Raw genomic sequence first — 23,752 nt, forward strand, 5'->3', positions numbered from 1 at the left:
TCTCCAGAATTGTAGTGTCCGTGCCGATGGCAGTAATTTTTTTCTACTGGCAATTGTCGGTATTTTTCTACAAGGACTGTTGCTAATGAGCGTTTCCATCTTGAAGCGCTCATTAGTGCAGCCTTTACCCCCCCCCCCTTGTGTTAAAAAAATAAAAAATAAAGAGTAATGGGGCATTACTATTACTGGGGGGACTAATGGGGGCATTACTATTACTGGGGGGACTAATGGGGGCATTACTATTACTGGGGGGACTAATGGGGCATTACTATTACTGGAGGCACTAATGGGAGCATTATTACTCCTGGACGGCACTAATAGGGGCATTAATATTACTGGGGGACACTAATGAAGGCATTAATATTATTGGGAGCCACAGTATGACAGTATGGGGTGTGGCTTAACTTGGCCGGCATTTTTTTGTTGGGAAAGTTGGCAACCCTAAGTGACGCCTATTATTAGCACATAAAAATGTGATGACATATGTGAGCCAAGACAGAAGTAAAATACATGGAGCGACATAAAAAATTATATCCACAAAACCATGTACCTGGTTAGTTTTTTTGGAAAACGAATTTGATAGAAAATGTCTAGAGATGAGCGAATTTCAGGTTATGAAATTCGTTCACAGTTCGTTTACTGGCAATTCTATGACGGAATGCGTTATTTATTCTGTCAAAATAGAGGTCTATGGCCTGCATAACGGATCTGTCCGGCTTCCGTTCTGCAGGAGAGGACGGATCCGTTTTGCAGCCCATAGACTTCTAATATGACCGGATGAATAACGGAATGCCTCTAAAGGCATTCCGTCATAGAACTGCGTTATGGTCTGCGGAATCCATAACGCAATTCAACTTTTACCAGTAAACGAAGCGTGAACGAATTTCAAAACATGAAATTTGCTCATCTCTAAAAATGTCATAAAAACTGCTAATGTGAGAATAAAAAATGTTGATGGAATTATCCCTTTGAAGAAATCTCCAAGCTGCATATTGAAATCCTTGGACGCCATCTGGTGGTCCGGAGGTTAAACAGCTATTTTGCCCCCCCTGCTGAGCATATACAGTACTAGGATTCAGTAATAATGTGCATACAAGGGCAGGTCCTGCTCCGTCCTGTAGACTGCAAGTAACCAGTGACGTCACCGTTCTAAAATAAGGGTCTGCCCTAGAGACCGCGACCTGTAGAGCACTCTCAGATCCTGTTATCGGGCGGCAGAGAGGCGTGAACCGCACTGCGTTCCACCGCCGCTACCGGAAGCAGGAGGCGGAAGCCGGGAGCTCCATAAACAAAGTCCTCAACGCTTCGTAGTTTGTCCTGCTGCGAACATGGGGAACACCAGCAGCGAGCGACCTGGACCCCTAAAGGGGCGAAGGGACAGCGGTGGGGGCGCCACCAAGGGAGACGACAGAGCCAAGATACTAATGGACAGCCCTGAGGACGCCGACATGTACCCGGCTGAGGAGAGCAAGGTGAAGAAGGTTGTGGGGGTTGCAGGGCAGCAGTAGGGCCCGTGCTGACAGCTGGTGATGGGCACAGACAGCTGGCAGTGAGGGGGCAATGTCCCTGCCAGGAGCTGATGTGCAGGACTAATCTCACCCCCTCCTTCACTGCTGGTATGGCTGGCACAGGTGGGCAGGGCACCCGGCTTGATTTTCCTAGTACCCTGCATTTCCTTAGGGTACTTTCACACTAGCGTATTTCTTTTCTGGCACTGAGTTCCGTCCTAGGGGCTCAATACTGGAAAATAACTGATCAGTTTTATCCTAACGCATTCTGAATGGAGAGTAATCCGTTCAGGATGTCTTCAGTTCAGTCTTTTTGACTGTTCAGGCAAAAGATAATACCGTAGCATGCTATGGTTTTATCTCCGGCCCAAAAAACGGAAGACTTGCCTGAATGCAAGACGAATCCGTTCTTGCAATGCATTTGTGAGACGGGTCTGCATCCAGATCCGTCTCACAAATGCTTTCAGTCACAACCAAAAAGGCGGATCCGGAGGCCAGTTCCGACGACAGAACTGCCTGCCGGCTCACACTGCCGCAAGTGTGAAAGTAGCCTAAGGCCTCTTTCACACTTGCGTTGTCCGGATCCGGCGTGTACTCCACTTGCCGGAATTACACGCCGGATCCGGAAAAACGCAAGTGTACTGAAAGCATTTGAAGACGGATCCGTCTTCAAAATGCTTTCAGTGTTACTATGGCACCCAGGACGCTATTAAAGTCCTGGTTGCCATAGTAGGAGCGGGGAGCGGTATACTTACAGTCCGCGCGGCTCCTGGGGCGCTCCAGAGTGACGTCAGAGCGCCCCATGCGCATGAATGACGTGCCATGCGATCACGTGATCCATGCGCTTGGGGCGCCCTGACGTCACTCTGGAGCGCCCCGGGAGCCGCACGTACGGTAAGTATGCTGCTCCCCGCTCCCCACTACACTTTACCATGGCTGCACAGGACTTTAGCGTCCCGGCAGCCATGGTAACCATTCTAAAAAAGCTAAACGTTGGATCCGGCAATGCGCCGAAACAACGTTTAGCTTAAGGCCGGATCCGGATCAATGCCTTTCAATGGGCATTAATTCCGGATCCGGCCTTGCGGCAAGTCTTCAGGATTTTTGGCCGGAGCAAAAAGCGCAGCATGCTGCAGTATTTTCTCCGGCCAAAAAACGTTCCGGTCCTGAACTGGAGACATCCTGATGCATCCTGAACGGATTTCTCTCCATTCAGAATGCATTAGGATAATCCTGATCAGGATTCTTCCGGCATAGAGCCCCAATGACGGAACTCTATGCCGGAAGACAATAACGCAGGTGTGAAAGAGCCCTAAGCTGTCAACAGACAACAAACCCAAAGTAGGCGCCAACACGAAAACTGGTAAGGGGTGGGATACCTGCCTCACGGTGGGAAATCTGCAGCGGGTTGTACGCGGGAATTCCGCAGCGTATAATGATGTTACTGGATCGGAACATGCCCATATGGATTTTCCATCTCTAGCAGCGGATTTTACCGCCAAATCATACATAATACGCCTCAAAATATGTCTCTTGTGGACGTGGGTGAACTCGCAGCAGATCTGGCTGAATCCACTGGTTCTTCTAGGATGACAGCGGGACTAACACCACTTTTGGGCTCTTTCTTATTAGTGAGTTTTCCGTCCGGATGCGATGCGTGTGGTGAACACAGAGCATCCGGACTGGATCCTGACCCATACATTTCAATGGCCTGTGCATCCTCTCTGCGTTCAGGAAAATCTCAGCATGTTCTTTATTGTGCGTTTTTCACTCAGCCCTGGCTCCATAGAAGTGAATAGGACTTGTGTGAAAAAACAGATAGCATCCAGATGCAATGTGGTTTTCACTGATGGTGGCCGGGAGATGCTGAGTGTTTTTCTTTACATGTGTGAAAACCCCCCACATACAATCCGGACAAAAAAAATGCAAACACTCTGACACAATCCGTATAGCTCACGTGAAAGAGGCCTTAGTCTTTGCATTGTGAGGGTCCATTCACACGTCTGTAGTGTATTGCGGATCCGCAATACCCCCGGCCGGCACCCCCATAGAACTGCCTATTCTTGTCTGCAATTGCGGGCAAGAATAGGACTTGTTCTATTTTATTTTTATTTTATTTTTTCGTAGCCGTGGACCGGAAGATCGGGGGCGCGCTTTGGAAATGCGGAAGCGGACAGCACACTGTGTGCTGTCTGCATCCATTCCTGCCCCATAGAGAATGAATGGGTCTGCACCTGTTCCACAATTTGCGGAACAGATGCGGACCCATTCTACGGACGTGTGAATGGACCCTAAAAGTTGAACGCTGTGGGTATAACCCGCATACTGTGGATTCAGATCCCGCAGTGCCAGTTTACCTGCAATGTGCGCCGGAGCTCAGCCCCCGTCCCCATTATAGTCAATGGGGACGGATCGGCGGTCTGGCGGAAGGACTGATCCGACAGGGAGACCAGCCTGCCGGTTCTGTCCTGCTGCAAGTGTGAAAGTAGCCTTAATAACAAACCCCGGTGACCGACAACGCGCTAGGATTACTAGGCGTTAATAATTATGGCCCTTCTTCTCCTGAAGAATTTTCCATGTTCTGGAATATGAAACCTACACCAGCATAGATTATTTATTTATTTATTTTTTAAATATGCTGGGGTTTTCAAGTTTTATTTGTAAAAGCGGCAGAGAAGGGGAAACTTTCAAGACGTCACTTGCAAGTTTTTTTGTACACAAAATCCCACGTCTCGCACAAACTTGAAGTAGCGGTCCCTGGGCAGTAAGCACCGGTAAGCACCACATGTAGGTTACTCAATAGGGTTGTGACTGAACCTTTCCTCTACTGAATAGGTTTCAGTATCCAGTCTAACGCCTCAGATCTGGTGCAGCAGTATACTGAATTCTTTCCATCCCATCATTTGTACCAGTGTGGTACGAGAGGCCGGAGACCGGGTACTGGATCTTCTCACTTTTTATGTTGGCGATGTTTGCACTTTGGATGGTGCAAGACCGTTCGGCTCCTGCGATAAAACCTCATGTCCAGGATATTCTGCTAAATCAATAAGCCTTTGTTAAGGGGAAAAAATGAACTTTGAAGTATATGTTCACCTTTGAACAGCATTTATAGTACAGAATTAAAGGGAGAGCATTTCTGACCATGTAGTACTGCTGACAGTGGTAGTTAGGGGCTGGGGAGAGCAGGACAAACATACCTTTGGGGAGTTTTTATTATCAGGAGTACCAAACTTTTATTCTGCCAGATTCTGCTCCTGCAAGTGTTCTGGAGGCGGAGCTTCCCTGTGACTACTTCTCTAGGCTGTGCCCCACCACTCTGAGTGACAGCTTGTCTATAGCTGCATTCACAATTCTGCATGAAATCTCCCGAGCATTCCTTGTTTCCAGTGGCAACCAGCAAAATTGTGGTATTCGTTTTAAAATATAAATATGGGCACCAAATGTAACAATGGCATAGTCTGTATTATACTTGCCGCAAGCCTCCCGACAGTCCCGAATATCAGCCACTGTACTGCAGTCCTAATTGCAACTGTATCTGCTTCCTGTAGATATAGGTTAGTGCAATGGTGAGGCTTCCCGCTCCACCATCCAACCTGTAACTCCTGCATGATGTAGTGAGAGTGCACTTAGTGATCTGCCCGGTTACTTGTGGGCTAGGTGAGTATTCATTTTGGAGACACTTAGAGGTATATTGTCTGTGGTGTGACACTGAAGAGATGCACTGTATGTCGAGGGCATCATACTGTGTGGGAAGGCACTGTGTACTTGGGAGTCAACTTTACTGTGTAGGGTGTCACTGAGGGCCCATCACTGCTGAGTGAGGACTAAGGAGGCATCATGTCTTGTGAGAACAGTAAACGGGCATCATCCTGTGTGGCAAGACACTAAGGACTATAAACTGTGAAAGCACTTTATAAGGAGGCATCATAGGGGGCATCATTACTGTGAGTTGGCTCATGATTGCTCTTTGTAGGGCGCAAATGGGAATAGTCGTGTATAGAAACATAGAATGTGTCGGCAGATAAGAACCATTTGGCCCATCTAGTCTGCCCAATATATCTGAATACTATGGATAGCCCCTGGCCCTATCTTATATGAAGGATGGCCTTATGCCTATCCCATGCATGCCTAAACTCCTTCACTGTATTTGCAGCTACCACTTCTGCAGGAAGGCTATTCCATGCATCCACTACTCTCTCAGTAAAGTAATACTTCCTGATATTACTTTTAAACCTTTGCCCCTCTAATTTAAAACTATGTCCTCTTATAGAAGTTTTTCTTCTTTTTAATATTATCTCCTCTTTTACCTAGTTGATTCCCTTTATGTATTTAAAAGTTTCTATCATATCCCCTCTATATACATGTTAAGGTTCTTAAAATCTTTCCTGGTAAGTTTTATCCTGCAATCCATGTACTAGTTTAGTAGCTCTTCTCTGAACTCTCTCCAAAGTATCAATATCCTTCTGGAGATATGGTCTCCAGTACTGAGCACAATACTCCAAATGAGGTCTCACTAGTGCTCTGTAGAGCGGCATGAGCACCTCCCTCTTTCTACTGGTAATGCCTCTCCCTATACACCCAAGCATTCTGCTAGCATTTCCTGCTGCTCTGTGACATTGTCTGCCTACCTTTTTAAGTCTTTGGAAATAATGACCCCTAAATCCCTTTCCTCAGATACTGAGGTTAGGACTGTATCACTGATTTTATATTCTACTCTTGGGTTTTTATGCCCCAGGTGCATTATCTTGCTCTTATCAACATAAAATTTTAGTTGCCAGATTTTTGACCATTCCTCTAGTTTTCCTAAGTCCTTTTCCATTTGGTGTATCCCTCCAGGAACATCAACCCTGTTACAAATCTTTGTGTCATCAGCAAAAAGACACACCTTACCATTGAGGCCTTCTGCAATTTCGCTGATAAAGATATTAAACAATATGGGTCCCAGAACAGATCCCTGAGGTATCACACTGGTAACAAGACCATGGTCTGAATATACTCCATTGACTACAACCCTCTGTTGTCTGTCCCTCAGCCACTGCCTAATCCATTCAACAATATGGGAGTCTAAACCCAAAGACCTCAATTTATTGATAAGCCTTCTATGTGGGACAGTATCAAAAGCCTTACTGAAGTCTAGATAAGCTATGTCTACTGCACCTCCGCCATCTATTATTTTAGTCGCCCAATCAAAAAAATCAATAAGATTAGTTTGACATGATCTCCCTGAAGTAAACCCATGCTGTTTTTCATCTTAGAATCCATGGGATTTTAGATGTTCCACAATACTCTCCTTAAGTATGGTTTCCATTAATTTCCCCACTATTGATGTCAGGCTTACTGGCCTATAGTTGCCCGATTCCTCCCTACTACCTTTCTTGTGAATGGGCACAACATTTGCTAATTTCCAATCTTCTGGGACGACTCCTGTTACCAGTGATTGGTTAAATAAATCTGTTAATGGTTTTGCTAGTTCACCGCTGAGCTCTTATAATAGCTTGGGGTGTATCCTATCAGGCCCCTGTGACTTATTTGTATTAATTTTAGACAGTTGACTTAGAACCTCTTCCTCTGTAAAGACACATGCGTCAAAAGATTCATTAGTCTTCCTTCCTAACTGAGGTCCTTTTCCTTCATTTTCCTTTGTAAAAACTGAACAGAAGTATTCATTGAGGCAGTCAGCTAGTTCTTTATCTTCTTCCATATACCTTCCTTTTGTTTTTAATTTGGTAATTCCTTGTTTTAGTTTCCTTTTTTCATTTATGTATCTGAAGAATGCCTTATCGCCTTTTTTCACTGACTGAGCTAATTTCTCTTCTGCCTGTGCTTTAGAAGCTCTTATAACTTGTTTGGCCTCTCTCTGCCTAATCTTATAAATTTGCCTGTCATCTTCGTTTTTTTTTTTTTTTTTTTATAATTCCTAAATGCTATCTTTTAGTTTTTAATGATTTTGGCCACTTCTGCTGAGTACCACAGTGGTCTCTTCCTTTTTTTGCTTTTACTGACAAGCCTAATGCAATTTTCTGTTGCCTTCAATAGTGCCACTTTTAAGTAGTCCCATTTCTCCTGGACTCCAATGAAACTGTTCCAGTCTGATAGGGACTCGTATACCACTAATCTAATTTTAGAAAAGTCTGTTTTTCTAAAATCTAAAACTTTTGTTTTTGTGCGGTGTGACTCAGTCACTGTACTTATAGTAAACCACACTGACTTGTGATCACTAGATCCCAAGCTTTCCCCTACAGTAATATCAGATACCAAATTCCCATTTGTGAATACTAAATCTAAAATGTCCTCCTTCCGGGTTGGCTCCTCCACTACTTGCTGTAGAGATAATCCCAGTAGGGAATTTAGAATATCTGTACTCCTGGCAATTTTGGTTTTCCAGTTTACATCAGGAAGATTGAAGTCTCCCATAATTATAGCTACAATGACATTGAAAGGGGAAGTTATTTCCTCAACTAGTAGCTTATCTAATTCTTTGACTTGGCTAGGTGGTCTATATATCACACCTACACGAGTTACCTTATGATTATCAAGCTGCAAGGTAACCCAAACTGACTCTGTATGGATATGGATTGGGCAAGGCTAGAGATGTTACCTTGTTAATTTGGCTTTGTGCCTGCACTGCCACCCCCAGTCCTCTCACTTGTAGCTCTCTTCCAGGAAAAAAAAAAAATGTTTTGAATGTTTGGGAAAACCACTTTAACGTGCTTACACCCCATGTTTATATTCACCCACACACCACTATATACAGTTCATAAAGTTGTGGCCCTAGATTTTAATTAATGATAATTGTTGGGATAACATTAAACGACTTAATTTTTTTATTTCTTATTAAAGTGTGAGAGCCTGGTAAAATAATAAAAACGTACCTTCCCTATCTGTGCCCGCTCCAATCCCGCACCTTCCCCAGCCGGTGACCAGTAATAATAGCTGGGCTGTGTACAGTTAGAATAATTTACAGATGCATAAAGCCTCAGCAGTCAGCACACAAATGAATACAAAATACAAGGTGTCGGACCCCCACCAATCAGTTGCTGTTCACCTATCCAGAGCAAAGGTCATCAGTTAAAAAGTCTCTGAAAACCCCTTTAACATCCCCTTCTTAACCTAACAAATACATAGGCCTCCTCTTAGCACATAACAAATCACTAAAGCGCCATAACAAAAAGTTATAGATAAGTAAAACAATAGCGACCACCACCGCAACGCCAATGTACATTCTACTCTGTATATCGTCTTACGGGAAATATAAAACGTGTGGTACCTAAAATAAATGCCTCCTAATCAGCCAATGGGTAATCAGATTCACAGGTGATCGTCGCTCACCATCCTGTACGCGCGCATCCAGAAAGGACAAATTAGGAGTGGTCAGGGGAAACAGAACAGGTATTCAAGGAAATAATAATCCATAAAGGGAAATGTATTGTTAGCTGCATCAGTGATGTGTATACTGCTGCAGCTAATCGCTGTCCTCAGTGGTACACATGGTGAGATCGCTGAGGCCAGTGGTTGGCTGCAGAGGTATACGGTACGTCACCTCTGCAGCCAAATGATACTTCACTGGCAGCAGCGCCGGAAAGATGACAAAGTGGTTGAGCAGGGAAGGAACCTTGTTCCTGGCACTTTAGTCAAATAAAAAACCCTTTAATTACAGAACTATTTGTGATCTGATCTTCTCTTCTAACCCTTGTTCTTGCAGGCACCGCTGGAAAAGGATGAATTCCTAGCGTGGCAGCATGATTTAGAAGTAAATGATAAAGCTCCAACTCAGGCGCGGCCAACTGTATTTCGCTGGACTGGTGGAGGGAAAGAAATTTACCTATCTGGTTCATTTAATAACTGGGGGAAAATTCCTCTCATCAGAAGGTACGTTGCACGGTTATGCTGTGAGCATCACTATTTACCTGGAAAAAAAGAAATCTGCTTTTATTATATAATATAAATGCAGAATATCTAAGAATTCTGTTGGCGATGTATGGAGACTTTTGAATCCCTTTTTTCTTGGAGGACCTGAACACATCATAAAACAAAACTTTTTTTTTTATGCTCATGTTGGTGAAAAACTTTATTAAAGTACATTTAGTGTCCTTTTTTTTTTTTTTTGACAGATTGGGCTTTGTTTTTTTTAATCATTTTTACAATTTTTTTATTTATTACTTATACATGTGTATTTAGGTGTTTTCTTTGGGCTGAAGACTGTCTGTGCACCCTTGTTCCTTCTGCTTACTTCCCCTCCTTCTCTTTGACAGGGCAAGGTTCCTGCTTAGTTGCCTGGCCATGTCAATCATAAAGGAGAGGGAGAGGCTGGCAGTGGAAACAGGAGGAGAAAGGGTGCACAGAGTGGCTTCAGCCCGCTTTCTGTGCACCTCATTGGCATGTGGGTTAGGCTACTTTCACTTTTTTCTTTTCCGGCGCTGAGTTCTGTCCTAGGGGCTCAAATCCGGAAAATAACTGATCAGTTTTATCCCCATGCATTCTGAATGGAGAGTAATCTGTTCAGGATGTCTTCAGTTCAGTCTTTTTGACTGATCAGGCTTTTCAGAAAACTGTAGCATGTTGTATTTTTACCTCTGGCCAAAAATCCCGAACACTTTGACTGAACGCCGGAGCCGGCCTTTTTCCCATTGACTTGCATTAACACCGGATCCGGCTTTTGCATGTTAAACCTGAAAAAATGTGGGAAAAAAAAGTCCATAAATGGCGGATCCGTTTTCTCCAGTAGATTTTTTTTTTCATTGTGATCAAAATCCTGATCAGGATTCAAATGTAATCCGTTTTAACACGTTTTTCTGGATCCGGCGGGCAGTTCCGGTGACGGAATTGAACGCCGGATTCAAACAACGCTAGTATGAAAGTAGCCTTAGAAGTACATCAGAATGAACAGATCGTTGAGTGAAAAGGTATCCTTACATTCAGCTGAGCTAGCCCTACAAGGCATTGTGCCTAGTTTAAGGCCCCTTTCACACGGGCGAGAATTCCACGCGGGTGCAATGCGTGAGGTGAACGCATTGCACCCGCACTGAATCTGGACCCATTCACTTCAATGGGGCTGTGCAGATAAGCAGTGATTTTCCCACATCACTTGTGTGTTGTGTGAAAATCGCAGCATGTTCTATATTCTGCGCTTTTCACGCAACGCAGGCCCCATAGAAATGAATGGGGATGCGTGAAAATCGCAAGCAAGTGCGGATGCGGTGCTATTTTCACGCATGGTTGCTAGGAAATGATAGGGATGAGCAACCCCGGACCCCATTAAAGTCTAATCACTGTATTATTTTCCCTTATAACATGGTTATAAAGGAAAATAATAGCATTCTTAATACAGAATGCTTGCTAAAATGTTGATTGAGGGGTTAAAAAATAAAAAAAATTAACTCTCCTCATCCACTTGTTCGCGCAGCCACTATAGTTTTCTTTCTTCTTCTTTCAGGACCTGCAAAAGGACCTTTGACTAATCGCACTGACGTGAGCGTGGTGATGGCAGCGCAGGTCCTTCTGAATGAAGATTGAAGATCCTTCAATCTTCATTCAGCAGGACCTGCGCTGACGTCACCACGCTCACCACGTGGTGAGTGCGATTAGTCATCAAAGGTCCTTTTGCAGGTCCTGAAAGAAGAAAAGACTATGCCAGCTGCGCGAACAAGTGGATGAGGTGAGTTATGTTGTTGTAAGGGAAAATGTTAAAATCTACAGAACACCAAACCCGAACTTCAGTGAAGAAGTCTGGGTTCGGGGCTGGGTACCACATTCGTTTTTTTTCTCGCGCGCGTGCAAAACACTGAGCGGAACGCAATCGCAGTCAAACCTACTCGCACGATTTTCCCTGAACGCACCTGCATTGCATCCGGCCCTCACCCTCAACGCCCGTGTGAAAGAGTCCTAATAGTGAATTTTCTCGGTCACAGACTGCCTTTTAACAGTGGCGTGGTTGTACGATGTCTAGAATGTTTTCCACTATCGTTGTACTTTACACTGGATTCTCTTATGTTACAGCCACAACAACTTTGTTGCAATACTGGACCTGCCAGAAGGTGATCACCAGTACAAGTTTTTTGTGGACGGCCAGTGGACACATGACCCTGCGGAGGTAATTGTGCTGCTTGCAGAATTCAGCAGTGCTTTTTATCAAAGCTGTTAACAGAAACATGTTGGATGTTGCAGCCAGTATACACCCGGTCATGTCAGTGTACGCTACTGACCTTTTACGCTGCCACTGGAAAGAGTAGCCCGCCATCTCTACACATAAACCCGTTATTGGAAGGGAGAGATAAGTGGCAGCCATGCACCTCTGCCATATCTCACGGGAAAAGAACAGGATTTTATGGTTGAAATCTTAGCTGTCTGTATTTAGTTTCCCCTGACAGGTGATCCAGGTGCCTTTTGCCATGGTGCTGCAGTTTGGCTGTTCGCCGCATACCTTTTTAAAGGTGAACACACATTATTTATTTTTTATTTTTTTTATTTTATTTTTTTTGCCAAATCGCAGCACATTGTCTGCCTGTGTGTATACTATCTTATGAGCATTTCATTTTCATTAATAACTTAATCGAAAGAAGCCAGTGGGCATTACTATACCCAGGTAAACCATTAGAGTTATCGATGTTCCCTCATTTTTAACTCTTCGTGACAGTGTTCTGTATGTCTGTTTCATTGCTTATTCATCAATAACCTTATTCGTCAACAACCTTATTTTCTAAAAAGCCTGACTGGCCGTGATGTGTCACATGGCTACATACCGTTGGCTGAGCAATATCGTGGGAATTTGAGGGCCTCTCATTGGGTGCAGGACCACCAGTTGGTTGGTCTTAAAGGTGTTGCATTATAACTACTTATCTCATATTGACAGGGCAGGAGATAAGTACCTGATCAGCAGGAGTCAATCCGCTGGGGCCCCGTCCAGTCACTAGAATGGGGGGCCAGTGTTCCCTTGTCTGAATGGAGCTGTGGAAACACGTGCGCGCCACAGCTTTGTCTGGGGCTGCCAGAGATGGCATAGTACAAGCACTCAGCTATCTCCCCCATAAAGTTGAATGGAGTGGCGCACGTGTGCCCTGTTCTGGGGGCAACAGCAGTCGGAACCCCCACCCGTCAGACACTTATCTCCTCTCTTGTGGAAGAAACATTGTAATGGAACAATTCCTTTAAAGGGAAACCCAAACCAAAACTAAAGTGTTTTCCCTGTGTCTATTTCTCACTTGTTCTCTCCTTTTTTTTTTTTTTTTTTTTTTTTGCTGCTGGTTTCTTAGCTTCTTAGCAAGAGGGAAACTCCTGTCACTCTTACTGCTGATGAGGGAATTTAGCTTTCCATTTGTGTCAGAATTCAGGCCGAAAATGCGTGCAAAAAAAGTGCAACTTTATTTGGTTTGACACCACTATCTCCACTGTTGAAAAGTGGGTATAGTATGGTTTGGTATGTTAATTAGGTGCACGCCAGATTTATAAACTGCAACTTCTTACAAACTCGCAAAGATAGGTATACTCCAGTTGGGGGTGTTAAAATGACAAACAAAATAAAACCTAAAATAACACTTTGTCAAACAAAAGAGTCACTAGGCACTCCACCATCCACACACTGCGATTTCATAGTAATGCACTGGTATCTGTCAAAATAGACTGCTGTGCGTATAGAGATTGTGCTCTGTAGCTCCAGGTAGCGGAAAACCCAGTAATGTAATCAGAAGAAGAGAGCGCATAGTATGGCACTCCCTGGATACAGCCTCCTACTTGTCACCTTAGAGTCCTGGTTATTCCTGCCCATCTGATTGACAGTTCTCTCCTAGAGAGAAAGGGAGAAAACTCGGTAGAAGACAATCATCAGCAGATGGGCAGGAGATTATGAATAACCAGGACTCTTCTACGGGCAGATTTGACTCTTTTCAAGGCCTGGTCTCCAGTGATTATGATGCTGGTTCTCGGCAACCACTTGCTATTAGCTCATGAGTGACACATCGCTGACACCAGCATTTCTGTCATTATTTTATACGGCCCTCAGTGAGGTCAGCATAAAGTTGATGACGGGTTCCCTTTAAAACCATCGGGCCCTATTGGTTCAGTACTGGAAATTAAAGAGGCTTCACTCTGCAGAAAAATTGCATGTCTCCTGCTAAACTCTGACTTCATACAGTAAAGACCCCAAATAATACACTCCACTACTTCCTCTTCGTAACACTGCCTTTCATCTCTGCAGTGAAGTCCTCGCTCTATACATTTGAATGGAAAAATCATTCTTTTAAAAATGACACCCCTTTCCCCCAATAACAATTGCACTGTGGTCTCATACCTCGGTAATGGATTCCCAGCAAGCAAGTCCTATACATTTGGGTTTCTCAGCCGCTGATCGGCCTCTTCAATATAATATTTCCTAGACTTTATTAGCAGGCTTGATAATCAAGTCCTGCCGACTTTATAACCATTTCAATTCAAAAACTGACAAATTGTATTCATCCTTTTTATAGTTTATCTCTTTTGTGTCGGCCTTCACCTGTCTTGAAAAAAAAATATCTGTGACATTACCAGATGTAACGGGAACAGGGACCGATGACTTTATATCACCTCTGACTGTGTGCACATCATTCTCCAGACCCAATAAACTCCCAAGGTCGTGTGGGGCCAAGGATTCAGTTGCCGTAAAATTCTGAACACGCTGTGCATACTTATGTACCTACAGTTTAAGATTTGTACAAGAGCTGTACCTTATGGTCAGTTTTTACCTCTTTGTCTCATTAATGCCCCTGATGTGGATTTTGTTAGGGTACTTTCACACTAGCGTTTTTCTTTTCCGGTATTGAGTTCCGTCACAGGGGCTCAATACTGGGGAAAAAACATGATCGGTTTTATCCTAATGCATTCTGAATGGAGAGCAATCCGTTCAGGATGCATCAGTTCAGTCCCTCTCACGTTTTTTGGCCGGAGAAAATACCGCAGCATGCTGCAGTTTTCTCTCCGGCCAAAAATACTGAGCACTTTCCATTGAAATTGCCGGATCCGTTCTTCCGGTCTGCGCATGCGCAGATCTTGAAATCTGTGGAAAAAAAATACCGGATCCGTTTTTCCGGATGACACCGGAGAGACTGATCCGGTATTTCAGTGCATTTATCAGACAGATCCGGATCCGTCTGACAAATGCCATCTGTTTTGCGTCCAGGTTTCCAGATCCGGCAGGCAGTTCAGTCAACGGAACTGCCTGCCGGAATCCTCTGCTGCAAGTGTGGAAGTAGCCTTAGATGATTGAAAACTGAGGTTATTGAAGCAGCATATAGTAGGGCAATCAAATTAAAAAAGGATCTTATTTTTGCTGCAAGAAATAATAGACAGGACAGATGATTTTCTTGAGCCTTTCAGTTTAGCCCCATGGAAGAGGATCTTAAAGAGGACCTTTCATCAGAAAATGGTGTGTTGAATTCTTATACGACCTTATGGGGCTGCTCTCGCTGATGTCCAGACTCTCAACCCCCCCCCTCCCGTTCGCCCGCTACGCTCTCCGTTAGTTTTGTCGCCTCATATGCAAATGAAGCGACGAAGTTATAGTAGGCGTTGTTCTCTAAGTTCTGGTGGGCACGGTTATGCTCTCCCTGGCAGCGAGTGCATCCAATCGCAGCGCCCCGCTCTTAACCAGGGAGAAGGAGCTCAAGTTCTTGCGAGATTCGCGAGAACTGGAGCTTCTAGACATCCGGACTGAGCGCCTTCTTGGAGTCCCCAGAGCGATGCTCTGCAGCGCAAATTATGGCAACACGGCCTCAAGAAAATCTGACTTTAAAATGATAAGCTAAGAAACTACGAAGGGTAATTTATCTAGGAGAATATAGTGGGAAGGATAATCGCACTGCAGAGACCTCATGTAAGGGATAGCCCTGCCATGAGAGACAACACATGTGGCCACAGGATGTCCTGCACATATGTCTGAACTGTTAGTGTCCATCGTATCACTACTAGAAATGACCAACTGTCGTATGCAATGGCTCCTTAGATCATCACACCAGCAGTTGGGGCAGTGTGTCGCTCCACAGCAAAGTCAGGTTTGAAGCACTCAAGGCCTCCATACTCAAACCCAACCACCTTCGGATCCCAAACAGAACCTGGATTTGTCACTAAAAACAATGATTCCAGTCCATAGCAGTCCAGATATTTTGTTCACAACACCACTGCAAACAGTGGCTGGCTGTAAGTGGTAGGACACATAATGAGAGCCATTACACCAAATTTCCCTCTGCTAAGCGCCTGGAAATGGTCTGGGTAAAGATGAGTGTGTAATGAAGGTACCACCCATGTCTGAATGGTGGACAACTAAACTGGAGAAGCTGCTCACGCTTGTTAGGCTACATTCACACTAGCGTTAATATTTTCCGGTATTGAGATCCATGATAGGGTCTCCATACCGGAAAAAAACGCTTCAGTTTTGTCCCCATTCATTGTCAATGGGGACAAAATGTAACTGGACAAAATGGAGTGCTCCAAAATGCGCTCTGTTCCGTTCTCATACCGGAGAGCAGCATGCTGCGGTTTTCTTTTCGTCCTAGGATGCGGAGCAAGACAGATCCGTCATGACCCACAATGCAAGTCAAAGGGGACAAATCCGTTTTCTCTGACACAATAGAAAACGGATCTGTCTTGGCCATGTTAAAGATAATACAACCGGATCCGTTCATAACTGATGTAGATGGTTGTATTATCAGTAACGGAAGCGTTTTTGCTGAACCCTGCCGGATCAAAAATGCTAGTGTGAAAGTAGCCTAAGTGGATCAAACAATCCTCTCTACTTGTCTCTCTGAGCTATCCAGAGGCTGTTCACTGTGTGTGTTCCCTCACTTAACCACTGCCCCTAACAGCTAGGTCAGTACTGCATAAGTGGTGGACAATTTGTCAAAACGACCATCCTACTTCTCTGTCCAATGATGCGCTTCCTCTCAAAATCCGTCAACTGTACAAAATGCCTGTTAGTGCGTCATAGAGGCATGTCTACCAGGCAATAATCTCTCATCAAGAGGTACACTACCCAAAAGTAACCTCTGGGAATCTTTTTTTTTTTTTTTTTTTTTTTTTTATAGGGTAGCCGAAGAAACATTTTTATACTCTCTCGTGGCAACACCCAGTGTGTATTCAGACCATTCCTGTAATCTACCTGAGACAGCACGCCAAGCAATTGCTATCTGGGTTCCTTTCTTCTTTTTTTGTCAATTAGTGTACATAAAGAAGTGCTTAGTGTGATCAGATAGTTGTGTTTCTTTCTACTGGAGTTCTGCTTTAATTGTGTAATATAATAGGTAATCTTGCTGACAGCCTCTTCAAATTGTAAAAACAAAGCACATACCTATGTGGATACGTGATAAATGTTTTTATGGGACAACCCCTTTAAATGCCATTTTTGGGCGTTTGCTTCAAGATGTCACTTTACACAGTTTTGTTTAATAAGGAGGGTTTTCTGGAGTAAATAGGACACTGTTTGGGTAGGATGTTTCCCTTTGGCCACACTATAACGCCCTAAGTATAGTTTGTTCTTTCTCTGTCTAGCCAGTAGTAACTAGTCAGCTTGGCACAATCAACAATGTCATTACTGTGAAGAAAACTGATTTTGAAGTCTTTGATGCCTTAATGGTGGATTCTCAGAAAGGCTCTGATGGGTCAGGTAGGTCTTTTTATTCACTATAAACCCTTTCACTTGTCCTTTCCGAATAAAGCACTGAGCACCTTTTTAGAAGTTATGTAACATGCTTTTAGCTTTTTTTTTTTTTTTTTTTTTTTCCGTATATAAAACATAAAATGTTCCAGGTCAGTGATTTGTGTGTGTGACTGAAAAGATTACACCCAAGCAGCAAGAACCAGCAGACCCCCTCAAACCTCCTGACAGTGCTGGTCATACTAGATGTATAAGCCAGAACTGTCTAATGGTAAGACCGCAGATGTCTTCTGGATGTTCACTTAGGCCCCTTTCACACGGGCGAGTTTTCCGTACGGGTGCGATGCGTGCGGTGAACGTATTGCACCCGCACTGAATCCTGACCCATTCATTTCTATGGGGCTGTGCACATGAGCGGTGATTTTCACGCATCACTTGTGCGTTGAGTGAAAATCGCAGCATGCTCTATATTGTCCGATTTTCACGCGACGCAGGCCCCATAGAAGTGAATGGGAAGCGTTAAAATCGCATAGCATCCGCAAGCAAGTACGGATGCGGTGCGATTTTCACGCACTGTTGCTAGGAGACGATCGGGATGGAGACCCGATCATTATTATTTTCCCTTACATGGTTATAAGGTAAAATAATAGCATTCTGAATACAGAATGCATAGTAAAACAGCGCTAGAGGGGTTAAAAAATAATAATAATTTAACTCTCCTTAGTCCACTTGATCGCGAAGCCGTCATCTCCTTGTGTCTCCTCTGCTGAACAGGACCTGGGGTGAGCTGCTGCATTAAATAGAGGTTAAGGACCTTTGATGACGTCACTCCGGTCATCACATGGTCTTTTGCCATGGTGAATCACCATGGTAAAAGATCATGTGACGTACCATGTGATGACCGGAGTGATGTCATCAAAGGTCCTTAACCTCTATTTAATGCAGCAGCTCACCCCAGGTCCTGTTCAGCAGAGGAGACACAAGGTGATGCCGGCTTCGCGATCAAGTGGACTAAGGTGAGTTAATTTTTATTTTTTTACCCCTCTAGCGCTGTTTTACTATGCATTCTGTATTCAGAATGCTTGTATTATTTTCCCTTATAACCATGTTATAAGGGAAAATAATACAATCTTCAGAACATCAATCCCAAGCCCGAACTTCTGTGAAGACGTTCGGGTTTGGGTACCAAACATGCGCGATTTTTCTCACGCGAGTGCAACGCATGACAATGTTTTGCACTCGCGCGGAAAAATCGCGCATTTTCCCGCAACGCACCCGCCTCTTATCCGGGCAAAAAAACTGACGCCCGTGTGAAAGAGGCCTTACTGTGCAGTCTCTCGGGCTACTTGCAGTGAATGCTCCTAACCCCCTACCCTCTGCTCTTGAGTGACAGCTGTAGCATCCATCCAAAAGACCTCTAGAACTGTCGCTCAAGGGCAGAGGGGAGGGATTCACGAGAGTTCAGTGTAAAGGGCCAAGGAGACTTCACAGTAAGGGAACACCCATAGGACACGTGTGATCGTGGTGTGAGGTGGATTAGAATTCCTTTTTCTCATAGCTATTATGACTTCACCTTCTCCTGCTCTACTACTGTCGGCAGTTTGACCCCCTTTAACATGACTTATTTTTCTGTTTGCTCAGAGTTGTCCAGCTCGCCGCCTGGTCCATACCAACAAGATTCATATAACTGTAAGCTAGAAGAACGTTTCAAGTCTCCTCCCATTTTACCACCTCATCTACTGCAAGTTATCCTTAACAAAGACACTGGCATTTCTGTAAGCAAACATTCCTTACGTTTTATTGGTATGGTGCTAGGATGCTTTCTATAAAAAAAAAAAAAAAAAAAAAAAAAAAAATTAGTATTAATGATCATATGAGCAGATGAGGCTCTGTTTTTGCTCATGGCAGATTAATGCAATTTTTAATTTGTAACCATTATTCTTTTTCCAGAATTCAGTTTGCCTAAGGCTACGTTCACATCACCGTTCAGCCTTTCCGTTCTCCTGCTCCATTTAGGGGCAGGAGAACGGTAAGGACGGATAAGCACATAACTGACGCCAAACTGAGTCATACGGAGCCCTTAGGACCCCATAGACTATAATGGGGTCCGTTCTGTTTCCGCTCAGAAGATGATTTTTAAGCGGAGACAAAATGCTGTTGTTAAGCTATCTCTACATGCTGTTAACGGCTCAGGCAAGATGGCAGTCCCCATAGAAAATTTAAATATCTAAAATCAAACAAAAATCTAGAATAAAGATGCCTAGAGTACAAATGTTCAGAGGCTGTACAGTCATCATTTACCAGCAGGATGAGGATATGTGCCAGCAGATCTCGCAGATTTAGGGTAGGTTCCCACAGAGTTTTTTTTTTCCTGCATGTTTTTCAGCTCTAGCCAGAACTGAATTCAAAAGGAATCAGAAATTTAAAGGAAGGACTTCTTCCTGCTGGATCCACTTCTGTCTTTTGCTGAAGAACCTGAAGGAAAACCTATCTCTAGAAACACTCAGTGTGAACTCACCCCAAGGCTCTGTGGAGGAGCCATATATTCAGAACCAAGAATGATGACTAGACCTTGTCTCCGATGCGAAATATACAGATGATGCACAGTCTTAAAGGATAACTGTCATGTTTTCATCAAAAAATCAATTTTAGCATATGTCACTGCTGCAGTAGCATTATGCATAAAGCAATCTTTAGTTTCTTCACATACCACTGTTTTCCTAGAGTTTTCCGTTAGTTACGGCTGTTTAAACATTTACAATATGAGGACCTTCTAAAGATTGCTCCTCTGCCAGTTGTCTGAGGCCAAAACTGCTGTCCCTCACTTCCCATACACACTTGCTGTAGCCAGCAGCTCCCTGCCAGCCAATCAGATTGGATTCCTGAGAGACATGCCTCCTCACTCTGAAGCCTAATGCAGGCATGCAGTGTGAAGGACCGCCCCTCTGTCTTCTGTTTATACTAAAAGGAAGACAGACAAGCCCTAGCAACGGTCTTTTAAGGGAGCAGTGGAAAGGGACAGAGGACATTAATAAAAGCTGTTATTATAAGGTAATTACTTTTGACAATCATTGACAGACTAACTAAGGTATACATGCCTAGCTCTAATAAACTATCAAAAAAATAAATAAATGAGTTACCTTTTTAATACAGCTGTGTGCATGAGCCCTAAACGGTACAGATTTACACGTTCATGCAGATCTTCCAGCCTAATATGCTACCTTATGTGATGGTTATGAGTCCACTGTATTCTTTTAGCTCTTTTGTTCCATTTTGGCTGCTAGGACTATGAACCTGTAGGCTAGCCTATTAGGCTGACAAATCCACTTTGAAGAAGTTTTACATGTTCAGGGGCTTTTCACGCAGGCCCATACCTGCACATGGCCAGACCTGCATACTTGGGCTACTTCCATACTGGCGTTTTTGCTTTCCGTTTGTGAGATCCTTCAGGGCTCTCGCAAGCGGTCCAAAACGGATCAGTTTTGCCCTAATGCATTCTGAATGGAAAAAGGATCAGCTCAGAATGCATCAGTTTGCCTCCGTTCGACTTTGGAGGTGGACACCGCGTTTTGGTGTCCGTCTGACAAACCTGAGCCAACCTGGCACAATATAAAACGGATCCGTCCTCCATTGACTTTGTGGTGTTCAAGATGGGTCCATCTTGGATATGTTAAAGATGATACAAACTGATCCGTTCTGAACGGATACATGCGGTTGTATTTTCTGATCCGCACCAAACGCGAGTGTGAAAATAGCCTTACTTGTTCTTCGCCCCCTCTTCAGCGCTCAGGTCTCCATGTGTCAAAATCCAGCTTGATGGCAGCAGGCAATCATTGGCCGCACTCCTTTGCGTCTTGTCAGTGGGTCACATGATGTAAGGGGGGGCGCGTTACCGCTGTGACCACTATTTGGTTGACAGGCTGTCAAACCCAATGTTCACACGAGGGGATTAGAGCACTGCAATGGGGGAGCAAAGGAGCCAGAACCCAGCAGCATGGAGCAGGTAAATGTGCTTCCCTCCACATATCTGTCCACATGGGAGGTTTGCCTGAAAAGCCCCCAAAGATGGAAAAAGTCTGCTAAAAGTAGGCTAGAAATACGAAATACTTAGATTTAGCTCGGCATAAGAAATACTTTAGATTTAGTGGTTTACAATGCTGAATTTAACTGAATATTTCTGCTGTTTTCCAGTGTGATCCAGCTTTGCTCCCAGAACCAAACCATGTTATGTTAAATCACCTATATGCCCTCTCCATCAAGGTAAAAGCATTAACCTCAGTGTACTGAAGATACATGTAAAGGACTATATTACATCTTTGTGTATTTTTCTTTTAGGATGGCGTGATGGTATTAAGTGCTACTCACCGTTACAAGAAGAAATATGTCACCACGTTGCTGTACAAGCCAATATGAGCTGTATCCATGGACTGTTCTCACTTCTATTTACGCCTTTTCCAACTTTTTTTTACATATTAAATGCATTAAATATTTGCAAACTGAGAAGTAGCTATCAGTATTGTGTTGAGCATCTACTGGTCCGCAGTCTAGGTCTACTAGTGACCGTGCAGCCTTTGCTGTAGTAAACCTTTTATTGCACTCGATTGCTGTAGGATTTCACATACCGGTACTCCATATTTTTCAGCACATTGCCAGCCTTATGTGTGCCCTGTTGGGCTGTTCATGGGACAGATTCTGTAGTTTCCCCCCCATATAAAAATATATCTAAGGTTGGAGATGTTTGGTCACCAGTACTAGCAGACAGACTTGCCTTTTTCCTCTGTGAAGTGAGGACAATTGTGAATACAATTACTAACACTGTAAATAATTAAAGACTGGCATGTAGGGATTTTACCTGATAGAGACACTGCAGATCACCTAGATCTGTGATGGCTAACCTCCAGCTGTGGTAAAACTACAACTCCCAAGGTGCCACTTTGCTTGGCTGTTCTCAGAACTCCATAGAAATGTATGGAGCATGCTGGGAGTCATAGTTTCACCACAGCTGGAGTGCTGGAGGTTAGCCATTACTGACCTAGATCTTAGTCAATCAAAAATATATATTAAAAATGTTGGGTTTTATCTAATGTTTGTCAGTGGTCACATATTGCACAAGATTAAAGCCCGTTCCCATAGGATACACTAAAGAACATGTCCAACCCATGCATGTATAACTAGGACTGTGTGCCACAGATATACAATGCACAGGATAGAAGTGTGGTCCTACTTCATATAGTTGTTTTAATGTACAGTGTATTTATCTATATTTAGGATTTTCCTTTTAAAATGTGCATAAACATATAAAACATACAGATGGTTTTGTATTTTAATGTGTGGTATGTAATGTATGTATGTACACAACATATATTACACTGACTAGGCCCAAATATTTTTTTATGTGGTCATATAACCAGCCCTTGTGACTTATGTTTTATGCCAAAAGGGTAACTAAATTTTTGTTGAAAAAAAAAATAAAGGAAGGGACAGAAGTGATGCTCGGAGCACTCTGCCTCTTGTCAGCTCTGCACACCTTACTGAGTATGTGGCATTTCAGGTCCATAGAAAGAATATTGGATCTGTACTCCACACGATCGAAAAGCCAAGCGGAAGGGGCACAGGATTCTGAGATGCACTTCTTCTTTTGCGCTTTTTCAATAAAGGTTTAGTTACCCATTAACACTCCCTCTGACATGCATATTTTTTACAAAACCTAAAGAGCATTTGCACACCATAAAAAGGAGAGAGATAAAAACGCTATACGTATGTAAATTCATTTTACAATAATTCTTCCAGCTAACAGCGGCAGCAGGAGATGGGATCGCGCACGAGTACAGAGCGCACCGCACATGCGCAAGGCTTTGGCAATCGCGGCTGAACTGCAGGCTGTCACTCTCGGGCAAGAGGGGGCTTGGTTTCCTTGACTTGAAGCAAGGAGGCCGATGCCCCCTTGACTTCAAGCTGACTGGCACTATAGTGCTGATGGAGAATAAAACTGCGTTTTTTGAGCTCATGCAGCATCGGACTACAGGATGAAACATAAGATTATTATCAGACTGCGGGCTACTATGAGGTACTGCTGGCAGGTGTAGATGTATTTTTGAGGTGACAGGTTCCCTTTAACTTATTGACTTTGTCCAATGTTGCTGTAATAGCCAAAAACAAAAATCCTTTTTCTTGCTTGTATGGGTGACCCAAAACCATGGGTATAGCTACTGCCACTAGGATCCTAAACTTCTCCTACCCGCTGTACCCCCTTCCTGCAGACACTGAAGTAATCAGTCTTAGCTTATAGGGTTTCTGTCATGAGAAATTACGTTATGTAGCTGACTGACATTAGCACATCGCTAATGTCAGCAGTACATAACAGTGGGCTTTATAACTCCCTGCCGCCACTCTCTTAAAATAAATACTTTTTAAAATGCTAATGAGCCTCTAGAATCTGTTAGGGCAATGCTTCAGCACCTAGAGGCTCGGTCTACGCACCCTTTGGCGCGCCCAGGTCCAGTTGATTGACTTTCGAGTTCTCATCGTCCCGTAAATCCCACGCCTGCGCCGTCTCGTTTAGTATTCGGCGCAGTGAGTGTTCGCCGAAGGAAGGAAGCCGGCAGCAGGAGTGCGTCCTTCACTCACT

The 23,752-nt window shown here is 43.9% G+C and overlaps 1 protein-coding gene across 1 annotated transcript; it reads left to right on the top strand.

The window, feature by feature from the left end:
- Positions 1-1,213: 1,213 nt before the first annotated feature.
- PRKAB1 (protein kinase AMP-activated non-catalytic subunit beta 1) lies at positions 1,214-22,438 on the top strand. Its single transcript, XM_044289094.1, has 7 exons — positions 1,214-1,472; positions 9,211-9,377; positions 11,505-11,598; positions 17,019-17,133; positions 18,766-18,899; positions 21,316-21,384; positions 21,460-22,438. Exons 1-7 carry the CDS (start codon positions 1,329-1,331, stop codon positions 21,535-21,537), a joined length of 801 nt encoding a protein of 266 aa, XP_044145029.1. The 5' UTR covers positions 1,214-1,328; the 3' UTR covers positions 21,538-22,438.
- Positions 22,439-23,752: the final 1,314 nt, after the last annotated feature.

Source organism: Bufo gargarizans, chromosome 1 (assembly GCF_014858855.1).
Source record: "Bufo gargarizans isolate SCDJY-AF-19 chromosome 1, ASM1485885v1, whole genome shotgun sequence".
Classification (NCBI taxonomy): Eukaryota; Metazoa; Chordata; class Amphibia; order Anura; family Bufonidae; genus Bufo; species Bufo gargarizans.

Bases quoted from the DNA above. Each gene is read 5' to 3' on its own strand.
- PRKAB1 (XM_044289094.1), top strand. From the start codon at position 1,329: ATGGGGAACACCAGCAGCGAGCGACCTGGACCCCTAAAGGGGCGAAGG. The intron at 1,473-9,210 runs GTGAAGAAGGTT...TTGTTCTTGCAG, and splicing joins ACCCGGCTGAGGAGAGCAAG to GCACCGCTGGAAAAGGATGA. The intron at 11,599-17,018 runs GTAATTGTGCTG...TTCTCTGTCTAG, and splicing joins GGACACATGACCCTGCGGAG to CCAGTAGTAACTAGTCAGCT.